This window comes from Capricornis sumatraensis, chromosome 2, assembly GCF_032405125.1.
Source record: "Capricornis sumatraensis isolate serow.1 chromosome 2, serow.2, whole genome shotgun sequence".
In the NCBI taxonomy this organism is placed as follows: Eukaryota; Metazoa; Chordata; class Mammalia; order Artiodactyla; family Bovidae; genus Capricornis; species Capricornis sumatraensis.
Window position 1 is genome coordinate 207,192,469 of NC_091070.1, and position 12,850 is coordinate 207,205,318.

Below are 12,850 nucleotides of genomic sequence, written 5' to 3' on the forward strand. Positions count from 1 at the left end.
CAAGAGCCACCGAAGATGAAAGACAGATACTCAGCTTTATTCTTCTAAATAAATTATGGAATGAAAGATTCACATAAAAATATATCAGTGCAACTGAAAGGCACATGGATGGCTTCAAAGAGCCTCCTTTCCACCTGCCTGACCTTTATGAAGATACTTGATCCTCTGGGTTTCAGAATCCACATCTACAAAATGACCATTTGATACAGAAATGAAATGGAAGGGTCCAAAGCCCTGTCTGCTTCTGTGGCTGCACTTGGTGGTGGCCTGGCACATGCTTCTTTCTGATTATTCAGGAGCATTTCCTTATCAGTGCACACTCATGCCCAGCCTCCACTTTCCCCTCTAACCAAGGTCTGGAATCTCCCAAAAATGCCCAGGCCAGGAGAGGCAGGCCCCTTGCCTTGCCAGTGGGGGCGTCCACTGTGATCTGGCTCAGGCATAAAGCAACATTTTCTTTATGAACGTGCTGATGATTCCAGAACATTAGAGCCCAAGGAAGAAAGATCACTGCACACAGTCTTCTCCCACTTTTATGCACGTGTGGAGACAGAACCCAGGAGTTCTGGCTCTCCTCTGGGCTTTTTCCACTGCAGTGGTCCTCCACCATCCAGTGCTGCAAAAACAGCATAACCTCCCCACCTCGGAGTTGACCTGACCCTGCTTCCCACCCTGCTGCAGCTGTGGGATGCTCTGTAGAGGGAGTTTAGGGGAAAGGCCAAGGTCTGTACAATGTGATTTCTTGGGTTTTCCCGGTAAAATTTGCTGCTGGTTGTGGAGTTGGGAAGTTCATTCCCAGGTCCCCTGGCAGATTCAGACAGGCAGAGAGGGGGACAGGTGGGTGTGCCGCAGGGCAGGAGGTGGTCCCTGCCTGACCTATGTTCTGGCTCCTGGCCATCTGAGATAAGTCCTGCCAGGAATCCTGTCTCTGTGAATGTCCTGGGGGGGACTGCTGATGTTTGAAGTAAGGTTTCTGGGTAGTAAATTATTCTTTCCATCTGCAGAATCTAGGGTAGGAATTCCTAATCTTGCATGGGGGTGGAGTGTCCCATAATTTCACCTTTGGGCACGTGGGAGTAGACCCCTGCCTATGCTGTCTTCTCACGCTCTGGAGGTTTTCTAAGAACACTCATTTTCCATTCATTTTTCCCTGGGCATATCTGGGAACATTAATTCATTCATTTATGCAACACATTTGAAAGTAGTGCTTATTGTATGCAAGTCAGTACTTTGGTACTGGGGAAACTGCAGTCTACAAGCCAGGCCAGCCCCTGTGCCCGTCAAGTTTATGCGCAGTGGGGAAATCAGGTAGAAAACAGACAATCATTGTAAGGGAGGAGCCCTGTGAAGGACAGCAAGAGGGGGTGCAAAGAGGGTATGTGGGGTCACTTTATGCTTTTAACTTCCATTTTGTAGTGATTTTTGATCTTGAGATTAAGAGAAAAATTGTTGCAAGAACAGTTAAAGACTTTCCATATTTTTTACCCAGCTTTCCCTAATGATAACATTTTACATAACCAAACCACAGCATAGTGTTCAAAACCAGGAAACTGATATTGGTACAATACTATTAAGTACATTATAGACCTTTCTAGAATTTTGCCAGTTTTCCCACTTATGTCCTTTTTCTGTTCCAAGATTCCACCCTGGATCCCACATCACATTTCCTTGTTAGGGCTCCCTGATCTGCTCTGACCTGTAACAAGTGCTAAGCCATTCTTTGTCTTTCATGCCCTTGCCATTATGAAGGTCATCGGTCAGGTATGTGGTAGACGGTCCCTCAGTTTGGGTTTATCTGATGTGTTCTTGCATTCTCATTATTAAATCGAAGTTACAGATTTTGGAGAAGAATACCATGGATATAATGTCCCCTTCCGAGCACATCAAATCGAATGACATAATGTCAACATGTATTATTACTGCTGCTGCTGCTGCTAAGTCGCTTCAGTCGTGTCTGACTCTGTGTGACTCCATAGACGACAGCCCACCAGGCTCCTCCATCCCTGGGATTCTCCAGGCAAGAACACTGGAGTGGGTTGCCATTTCCTTCTCCAATGTATGAAAGTGAAAAGTGAAAGTGAAGTCGCTCAGTCTTGTCTGACTCCTAGCGACCCCATGGACTGCAGCCTACCAGGCTTCTCCATCCATGGGATTTTCCAGGCAAGAGTACTGGAGTGGGGTGCCATTGCCTTCTCTGTGTATTATTACTAGTGATTACTAATTCTTTGGTTAAGGTGGTATCTGCCACATATCTTCACTGTAATGTCATTATTTTTCTTTTGGAAATGATATACATCTTGAGGGAGAAACACTGAGATTTGTGCATATACCCTGCTTTCCCCCACACTTCTGCCCACTAATTTAGCACCAGGAGCGGCTCTTGCCTGTAGCGATTATTACTGCACTATCTGCAATAGTGATTTTCTGTTTCCTTCTTTTGCTCTACATTTATTAATTGGAATTTCTTTGAAAAGAAGACTCGTTCTTCCTCCCATACTTATCCATTCATTTATTTCTATCATTATGGGTTCATGCACATTTAATTTACTCTATGGGTTAGCAACTGAATGACAGCAACAAATCCGAACCCATGCATAAACATATGTCTGTATTGATTTCTATTTTTCTGGATATATCTATCTTAAAAATTGGAGTTATAGTTCCAGTTCAGTGTGGTGTTACTTTAGATGCGGTACTTTGGAGAAATCTTTCAATTAAGACACTCTAAGATGAGACCAAGCACTCATGTGTTGCTGGCAGGCAGGCAGGCAAAATGGCATAATCCCCATGGAGGGGACTCTGGCAACATTTAGCAAAATGATACATGTTTTGACTTAGACATCTCACTTCTTAAAAATTGTCCCAAAGGTACAACACAAAAAGATGTACATACAAGACTATTTGTTATAGCCCAATTTTGTGATATGTTACAGAAAAACACTGGAAACAATCCAAATGTTTATCAGTAGGAGATGGGATAAACAAACCATGGTACCTCTTCATGATGGGGTGCTAAAGAGCTGTAAATTAGAACAAAGAGATCATCTATATTCTGCAAGAAAGTGATCTCCAGAGGAGAGTTTTATTTTAAAAAGAAATAAGGGGAAGGAACAGTACAGACAATATGCCTTTTATCTAAGAACATGTCAAAATACAAATATTAGGGGCTGCCCTGGTGGCACACAGGTTAAGAAGCTGCCCGCCAAAGCGGGAGACACGGGCTAGATCCCTTATCTGGGAAGATCCCACATGATGCCGAGCAACTTAGTCCATGTGCCCCAACTATTGAGCCTGTGCTCTAGAAGCCCAGGAGCCGCAACTACTGAGCCCACGTGCCACAACTGCGGAAGCCCATGTGCCCTAGAGCCCGCGCTCCGCAACGAGAGAAGCCACAGTGATGAGAAGCTTGCAAACCGCAATAGTGAGTAGCCCAGACTTGCTGCAACTAGAGAAGACCCCATGCAGCAATGAAGAACCAGGGCAACGAAGAATAAATAAATACATTAAAAATATAAACATAAAGATGCATACATGTCATATGTACATATATATGCATTTTATTCTTTAAATGGAGAGATAGACTACAAACCAAAAAGCTTATTAAAAATAGTGGGAGTGGGTGATACAGATGGAGGGATTAAGAGGTGCAAATCTGCAGTTATAATAAGTAAGTCATGGGGTATAATGTATAGCATAAAGAATATGGTCATAACTTTATAATAAATTTGTATGCAGACAAAAGGTTACTAGACTTATGGTGATCACTTCATATGTATGCAAATGTCAAATTTCTGTGTAGTATACTTGAAATTAACACACTGTTGTATGTCAACTATATTTCAATTAAAAAAAAATAATTAGTTGGACTTCCCTGGTAGTCCAGTGGTAAAGAATCCACTTGCCAATGCAGAGGACATGGGTTTGATCCCTGTCCAGGAAGACTGCACATCCCGAAGCGCATCTAAGCCTGTGTGCCGCAACTGCTGAGCCCAGGGCCCTAGAGCCTGTGTTCCACCAGAGAAGCCCCACAGTGTGAAGTCCTGGCTCTGCAGCCAGGGAGTCACCCCTGCGTGCTGCAACCAGGGAAAGCCCGCCAGCAGCAGTGAACACCCAGACAGCCCAAAATTAATACATGAATTAATTTTTAAAAATGTAGTTACCTTTTGTGGGAGGAAGAGAGCAGAGACATAGTGTATGAGACAGGCATGGAAGCTAGGTCTCTCCAAATGTCCCTTGCTTTGTAAATTTTGTAAACTATTTCACATAAGTATAAAACAAAAATAATTCAAAATATAAAACTGAAAAGTAATACCCAACACTAAAACGCAAAATAAAGTAAACAAATGGTGGGTGTATTGAGTTGGTGGCTTAACCACACAGTGAGGAATTATTTCAAGTAATTTTCAAACCGAGTAATTTGCCTGTATATTCCTAGGAGAATAGCTTAAGGACAAAATTAAAAATGAATCTTAACTTTTCAGTAAGCATATTGCTATGATGATGATGTTATTCTATACCTATTAAAGAGTCGGACATGACTTAGTGACTGAACAACAGCAACGATCACATGAATGTCGTTAGGACCAAATTATTCAGTGCAAAAGAAAATAGAAAAATAAAATGTAAAAAAAAAGCTTTTAAGTAAAGTCTATAATCCTAAGCTTGAATTGGAAATATTAGTTTGAGGGATAGACTGAGAGCTGGAGATTGACATGTACATGCTACTATATTTAAAATAGATAACCAACAATGACCTACTGTACAGCCCAGCCAACTCTGTTCAATATTCTGTAATAACCTAATGGAGAAAAGAACTTGAAAAAGACACGTGTATATATTTAACTAAATCAGGTTGCTGTACAGCAGAAATTAATACATTATAAATAAATTATACTTCCATAAAATTTTTTAAAAAGAAAATGCCATCTCCTGTCCTGACAGTCTTTCCTGCCCTCAAGCCCTTTCCCAGCCCCTCAGGGCCCATGGTAGGGTCTTAAGCTTGGCTCTGCTTCCAGGCCTCCTGAGCTGGCCCGGCTCATCCTCATGGTCTCCTGGGCCGTCTGGTATAAACACCCTCCCCGGAGACCCTCCTTGAAGCCCTCTCCCGGGGGTTGCCCCATCCCACCAAGTATAAAGGCTACTTTCTTCTCAGTCCAGCTGTAACAGCCCCCTTGCCCTCCCCTGACCCCACACACATCAGCCTGTCAGTCTCTCCCTTTCCCTGTCCCGGGGTCCCCATCTCTGGCTTATCTGTCCTCTGGACGGTGACCAATTTGGAGGCAGAAACTGAACAACTGGGTGGAAACGGGAAGCCTCGGTGGTCTGCTCGTCCAGCCCCTCGTGTCCCCTGGGCCCGGAGAGGGGCTGTCTGGCTCCTCTTCCCAAGGACCCCTGGTCCCCAGGACAGTGACTCAGTGTCCAGCAGTGCAGCCCCTGAACTGGGGGGTCCTGCTGGTCTGGGAGTGGCTTCCAGGTCACCTCGGGCCTCCATCTGAAGCCACCCATGTTCTCTATTTGCTGAGGGACTCGCCTCTGTTCACAGCCTGACAAGGAGGACAGGCTCCCCCGGGGCCCTGGAGGCAGACGGGCTGGGCCTGTCTGGCTGGTCCCACCGGTATCGAGGCCAAAGGGCCCCTCAGACCTAAGACAAGACCCAGTCTGCGCAGCCCCAGGTCCCAGGGGAGCCTCGGACTCCATCACCTCCCAGTTCTGCCTCCTGAAGGGTTCCCTCCCACCCAGGAATCTCAGCGCTGCTTCATTCTGGGGCATTTTTAGTCAGTTCTCATTACTGACTTTTTCAGGGCCTGTTTCCATAAATGGCTCCATGCTCATAATTACCATCTAGACCTCAGTCAGATTCAGAGACCAAATTAAAAGGGGCACCCGCCCGCCGCACCACATCAAGCCCGCCACGGCCAAAAATAGATCCCAGGAGATGTGAGCAAGGAGGATGCGGCTCCTCCAGGTCAACCCAGGAAAGACCCGAACTGTGGGGCTTTCCAGAAGGACTTGGCCTTGGTGACACACGCCCTCTGTCCCGCGGGGAGTGCGTGCCTGTGAGGACTGGCCGTGTGCTCCCTCCTCGAGCCTGCCTCACCCCCGGGGTGGGGCGTGGGCGGCCACCAGCGGGTGGGGAGGGCGGGGGCACATTCTTTGGTGGGAGCTGGAAAGGCCTTCGGGGCCACCCTGCATAGATGAGGAAACTGAGGCCCAAGGGGGCAGAGGATCGCCGGGCGTCGGGTGTCAGGTTGGGGTCTTTCACGTGGAATTGCAGACTTGGAGCCTGTGTGAAATGAGTGGACTTGGACTTGCTCTGGTGGCGATACTGGGATGGGGGGGTCACCTGTTCACAAGGTTCTTCCATCAACAGGTGCCTGAGAGCGACCTCCTGAGGCCACGGTCCTCCAGGCAGGGCTCTGCGGGGACTCGGGTCCTGGGTAGGGAGCGTGATCCGCACAGACAGGGAGGCAGGCCCTGCTCTGTGCTTTTTCCCCTGGCTCTCGGTGCTCCCTGCCTTCCGATGCCTCTTTCCCTCAGCATCGCCAGTCTGCCCTGAGAGCTGACCACACAGGGGTCGGGGGCAGGATTTGTTTGGGGGGTTGGTTTGCCATGAGACTCATGTTTGGTCCCTGTTCTCAGGTTATTTATAGTTTCCTGGGGGGAGGTGGCAAAAAGACAGGTTAGATGTGCCCCCAGATCATACAGGCAAATCCTGAGAAATACGAGTGATCAAGGGTGAGGAAGCAGTCTGTCTCCTTGAGAGGAGCAGGGTAGGAAGAGTCAGATTTATGGAAACCCCTGCCCATTCCTTTTTAGAAGAAATGGAGGTAAGTATATTTTATGCAGAGGGTACAATGTGAGCAAGGGCTCAGAAACAGGATGTGATACATCAGCTCCCACGTATTATGCTCCTACTGTGTAGCAGGTGTGCATCTGACCTGCGTGTATGTATCACAGATCCTACACAACCCTGGGAGTTAGTCCCTATGAACCTTGTTTTAAAGCGAAGGAAATGAGGTGCAGAGACTTTAAAAGGAAGCTGTGTGATGTCTTGCAGCTCCCAAGTGGCACAGTCAGGATGGAAATCCAGGTTTAGTATACCTGTGTACAAGGATATGTACAAGGATATTTAGACAGTTCTATGCACAACCAAAAACTGGAAACAACCCAAATGTCCCAAATAAGCATGATTTCCAATGCAAGACAACTCATTTATATTCGAACAATATATACAACAAAACATGGATGAATCTCAATAACAATTCATTGTGTGAAAGACCCAGAGTATGTACTATGATTCCATTCTCATGAAGTTTAGGAACAGATCAAAGGACTGGTTGGTGACAGAAATCAGAAAGCGGCTCTGCCTGAGGGGATGGGCTGGTGGGAGTAGGGTTCCCAGGGGCACTCACGCTACGTGTTCCTCTGTAAACTGAGTTTTGTACAGTGAGCATGCTTTATCTGTAAATCCCCAAACAGCAAAGACACTTTAAAAATAGGACTCTCAGTTTACAACATACATTCAACACAGTCCAACTGAGCAGCACGCACTGCACCTAATCATGGGCCCTGGGCCGGGGGAGAGGCCACTTCTGTGTAGGACAAGAGCAGAAGATGTGCAGGCAGGAAGAGGACCAGCTGCGTGGCCTCAGGAAAACCACCTAACTTCTCTGAGCCTCTTAAAACAAAGATGTCACTGTAATTGTGAGATGAGATGAAAGGAGAGACATGGAGGGTCTCGGCATGTGGTCGTCACTGGGTGTCTGCTCACACAGTCCCTGAACAGCCTCCAGGGTGGGTTCCATGAGTATCTCCATTTACAGAGGAGGAGACGGAGGTTCCGAGAGGTGGACTGGAGAGTCCAGATCACTCTGACAGCAGGAGGTGGAGTCAAGAGCAAATTCTGAGTCCAGCTCAGAACGCCAGCCTGTCCTGCCCGTCCTCACACTGGCCCCCCAGGGAGGGCGTCACTGTGTGGACCAGGTGACAGTCACCTTGCGGCTGAGGGGCAGGCATGCGTCTCTCCCACTGGAAGGTCCGCTCCACAAGGGGGGTCTTTGTTTCGTCCCCTCTTACGTTCCAGGAGCTGGAATGGAGCCCGGCACAGAGCAAGCGCCCCATGACCATTTGTGGAGTGAAGTCAGGAAAATATGAAAGAACTCTGTAGTAAGGAAGCAAAGTAAGTGACCCCAGGGCTTATGGAGGTGAGGGGTCACTCCTTCAAGGTCAGGGGCTGAACAGGATCCGGGCAGGCCCCTCACTCCCACGGAGCCCTGCCTCTCCCGAACCCAAGAGCTCAGCTCCTTCACACCCCTCTCCTCAGCTGCCCGGGACCACGGGAATGAGGGAGCCCAGCTCAGGGAAGGGTCAGGACAAAGGAGAAGACAGTCCCATTCAGTTCTGATGACACGTCAGCCTGCAGTGCTGTTTGTGCCTCAGTCTCTCAATCTGGAGCATAGGCACCCCCACTCTGAGGACAGGAGGTGGGGAAGGATTCAGGAGAAATACCACAGGTGTCTCTCCTGCCTCTCTCTGGAGGGGCCAGGCCAACGGGGTCCAGCCAGTCTCACCTGAGCTGGGCGGAGGGGTGGGCAGTGTGCTGAGAAGGGACCAGATAAGGGAAGGACGTGCAGGAATCCACAGAGGACCCAGAAGGGCCAAGACCCTGGGTGCTGCCTCCCAGTTCAGGGTCTCCTCCCCGGAGCTCAGGCGACACCAGGGACCAGCTCTGTCCACTCCTCGAGGTCCCAGACCTACCTATCTCTGTGTCCTGGCCAAAGGGAGCCAAGAGTCCACGGGCAGAGACTGACAGGCAGGCCAGGTGGGGCCCGGCTCTGACCACAGCCCTGGCCCCCAGCACAAGCCCTGCTAGTCACAACTCAGCCCCTGAAGTGTCTGCTTGGACAGAGGCCTGACCCCTGGACGGAAGCCTTTGAGAGGCCCAGGCCTCTGGGTCCTACAGGTGCTGCTGATGGTCAGGGCCCAGCAAGCCCCAGGCCTGGCCTGTCAGGAGCCAGTGAGGCCAGCAGCAGAGGGGAGCTGGAGGCCACAGGTGTGGGAGCCTCAGCGTGGGTGCTGACACCGCAGCGACTCTGCTGTTAGACTCCAGGGTGGTTCAGGGCCCGAGGACCTTCAGGGGCCCGGGGCCGGGGCCTCCAAAGGAGGAAACAACGCTGGTAGCTGCCTAATCCCCACATCAGCCCACATAATTACCAGTTAAACTGATTCAACTGAAGAAGTTTTACTAGTGCAATTAGTACATCAGAATAAAGAAGGCCCTCTGACAGCTGGCTGGACCTGCCCACAGACCAGGCTTCCCCTGAACAAAGATCGGCTTGTTAATCCATAGCATCAGAAGTCTTAGATCTCCATGGAAGCACGCAGAGGTGGCTGGGAAGAAACTAGAATTTAGAATCCTTAGCCTCAATGACGTCATGGATGTGCTGTGTGACCTTGGATTGGTAATTTAACTTCTCTGAGGCCATGGAATGAGGTTGGTAAAACAGCTTCACAAGTTGCTACATTTATAGGCCTATGGTACTTCAAGTCTTCGTTTTTATTAAAAAACTGGTAGGAACTGGTTCCAAATAGGAAAAGGAGTATGTCAAGGCTGTATATTGTCACCCTGCTTATTTAACTTATATGCAGAGTACACCATGAGAAACGCTGGGCTGGAAGAAGAACAAACTGGAATCAAGATTGCCAAGAGAAATATCAATAAGCTCAGATATGCAGATGACACCACCCTTATGGCAGAAAGTGAAGAAGAACTAAAAAGCCTCTTGATGAAAGTGAAAGTGGAGAGTGAAAAAGTTGGCTTGAAGCTCAACATTCAGAAAACGAAGATCATGGCATCTGGTCCCATCACTTCATGGGAAATAGATGGGGAAACAGTGGAAACAGTGTCAGACTTTGTTTTTTGGGGCTCCAAAATCACTGCAGATGAAATTAAAAGAAATTAAAAGACACTTACTCCTTGGAAGAAAAGTTATGACCAACCTAGATAGCATATTGAAAAGCACAGACATTACTTTGCCAACAAAGGTCCATCTAGTCAAGGCTATGGTTTTTCCAGTGGTCATGGATGGATGTGAGAGTTGGACTGTGAAGAAAGCTGAGCGCCGAAAAATTGATGCCTTTGAATTGTGGTGTTGGAGAAGACTCTTGAGAATCCCTTAGACTGCGAGAAGATCCAACCAGTCCATTCTGAAGGAGATCAGCCCTGGGATTTCTTTGGAAGGAATGATGCTAAAGCTGAAACTCCAGTACTTTGGCCACCTCATGCGAAGAGTTGACTCATTGGAAATGACTCTGACGCTGGGAGTGATTAGGGGCAGGAGGAGAAGGGGACGACAGAGGATGAGATGGCTGGATGGCATCACTGACTCGATGGACGTGAGTCTGAGTGAACTCCGGGAGTTGGTGATGGACACGGAGGCCTGGTGTGCTGCGATTCATGGGGTCACAAGGAGTTGGACACGACTAAGCGACTGAACTGAACTGAAGAACACTTTGGTTGGCTTTAAAAATCTGTTTCTGGGTCTCACGTGTCTATAAGACAGGTGGGACGTTTCCACACATCCACACCAAGGCTGAGCAGCAGTTGCGAGAGGCTGGGGTCAGCACTGACCAGGGCTGGGTTCCCCCTAAAAGGGGGCTGACTTTCTGCTCTATCAACCTATTTCACAACAACTCTGAGGACAGACCATGAGGAACCCCATTTTACAATTAGAGCTCTGAGGCTCAGAGAGGGCAAGGACTTCCCCAGGACCACACAGCAGAGGCAGGAGGGGAACCAGGTCCTGAGCTCAGGGTGCTGCTCACTCACAGCAGCAGGTGCCACCAGGGCCATGTACCCTTTGCCCCGGGGGCTGCTGGGGAAAGAGGGACCTGGGCTAGGTGGTGACTCGCTCATGGAGGGCTCCCATGGGGGCATTCTCAGGGGGGCTGTATCCACAGCTCTTCTTGGTCCTGTGCCCAGAGTCAGCTTGTTCCCAGTACAGAGCTCCAGCCTCAGTTCCACATATGGTCGCCTCTGTCCCCAGTCCCCACCCTGTCCATCTCTAACCACAAAGGTGGCATCCTGAACCCACCAGCCCAAGTCCTGAGCTCTCAGCAGAGGTTAACAGCTACCTCCTGTGGCTTATTTTCCCACCTGAGCCCATCACCAGCTCTGGTTTGAGGGGACAGGCCTCCCAGATTGTCCCCTCCTCTTGCCCTACCAGTAGGAAGCAAATGGCCAAAGATGCATAAAACCTGCTGTCACTCTGACCCCTGAGCCCCTCTGCCGAAACCCCTCTGACAGCTCTTTCCACCATGAAAGCCTGATCTCCTGACACAGAACTGTCACCTCCTTGAGCCAGGGATGGAAGGCCAAACAACCTGGGCCTGTCCTGGCTCAGCCACACAGAGGTCACGTTGTCCCGAGCAAGACACCACCCCTCTGAGCCTCACTGTCCTCATCTGGGAGATGGGAGTGAATATCATCATGTCTGCCAACAGGGTTGCTGGGGGGTTACAAGGTGGAGGGAGGCTGGTGGCCCTGGCAACGGGCTTCTCCCTGCTCTGGGTCCCATGGCTTTCCCCACCTGGGCCTGAGCTATGGCCCTTGGTCCCCAGGTCTAGCCTGGTGTCTGCTGCAGCCTAGAACCATGCCCCTCACTGGCCACAGGCAGGAAGCAAAGCGGATGGAAGACCTATGTTCATGAATGTAGATTAAAGAGAGTTTAGTTATGGAAAAGGTGATCTTTGAGAAAAAGGTAAATGGCTCCATGATTTGGAGTATAATTCCTGCAGAGAAGAAAAGCTGGGCTTTGCCTGGGAGAACAAAGGGGGTTCAAACTGCCCATCGGGTCATTCACTAGGGCTGGACACTCATTCCATGACAAGCCAAGTCCCAGATGCGAGCCCAGGGTGACAAGACCACAGTCCCTGCCCCACTGAGCTCAGAGTCCACGCCTTCCCCTCCCCTGCCCCCACTCCTAGGTGACCCAGGCAAGAGGCTGCTCAACGCGGGCTCAGGACATCTGGGTCCTCACCTCGACTCCGGTGCTTTGATGCCGTGACAGGGTTTTCCACGCTGAACTTTGTCCCACGCTTCATACTGCCCTTATCACAGGGACAGCATCACAGCCTCTGTTTACTCATCTGACTCGCCAGGACCAGACTGTCTTCCTGGCACTACCAGGTCCACCTAACACTACAGGATCTTACCGTCGGGGTGTTTGGGGGCGGGTGAAGGCACACGCCTCTGGGACTCACATTCCTTGTCCGTCCCTGTCGGTCCAGCAGCTCACCGACCCCCACATCCCTAAGACTTCGCTGCCCTGAGCCGGGCAGGTTATCCTCCCGCAGGTCCTTGCCCACGACAAGGTGATTCCCCGCCCCCAGCAGGCGCTCCCCCTGCGCGAGGTGGCGCGCACGCCCCTGCCGCTCGCACTCAGCCCCCGTAGGGCCGTTCAGCCCGCCGCCGTCTCCCGGGGTGGCCGCCGCCCGCCCGGGGCCCGCGCTCACCCATGTTGACGAAGCTCATGACCAGGTCTGCGCGGCCCAGGCGCCGCTCGGGGGCCCCGCCGTCCTCGTCGTCGTCGCCGGCCACGGCGCGGTACAGGTCGAGCATGAAGAGCGGCGCGGACGCCGGCAGCAGGGCGGCGGCGGGGGGCGCGCGGGGCCGGGGCCGCCCGGGCAGCCCGAGCACCGCCAGGATCTCGCGCTGCAGGTCGCGGCGCTCGCGCGGGCCCAGGCGGCGCTGCGGGCAGCCGAGCGGGGGGCGCGGGCCGGGGACGCCGCCGCCGCTCAGCGCGCACAGCGCCAGGCCCAGCAGCCAGAGCGGCCCGGGGCGCGCGGCCAT

At 50.8% G+C, this 12,850-nt stretch overlaps 1 protein-coding gene across 1 annotated transcript in view; it reads right to left on the bottom strand.

Annotated features, from left to right (window-relative positions):
• The window catches only part of LOC138072704 (bone morphogenetic protein 8B-like), a 38,541-nt gene extending 25,691 nt beyond the window's left edge, over positions 1-12,850 (bottom strand). The window contains exon 1 of the mRNA XM_068963796.1: positions 12,514-12,850. Within this exon, the coding sequence (XP_068819897.1) occupies positions 12,514-12,850 (337 nt within the window). The remainder of the gene's footprint in view (positions 1-12,513) is intronic.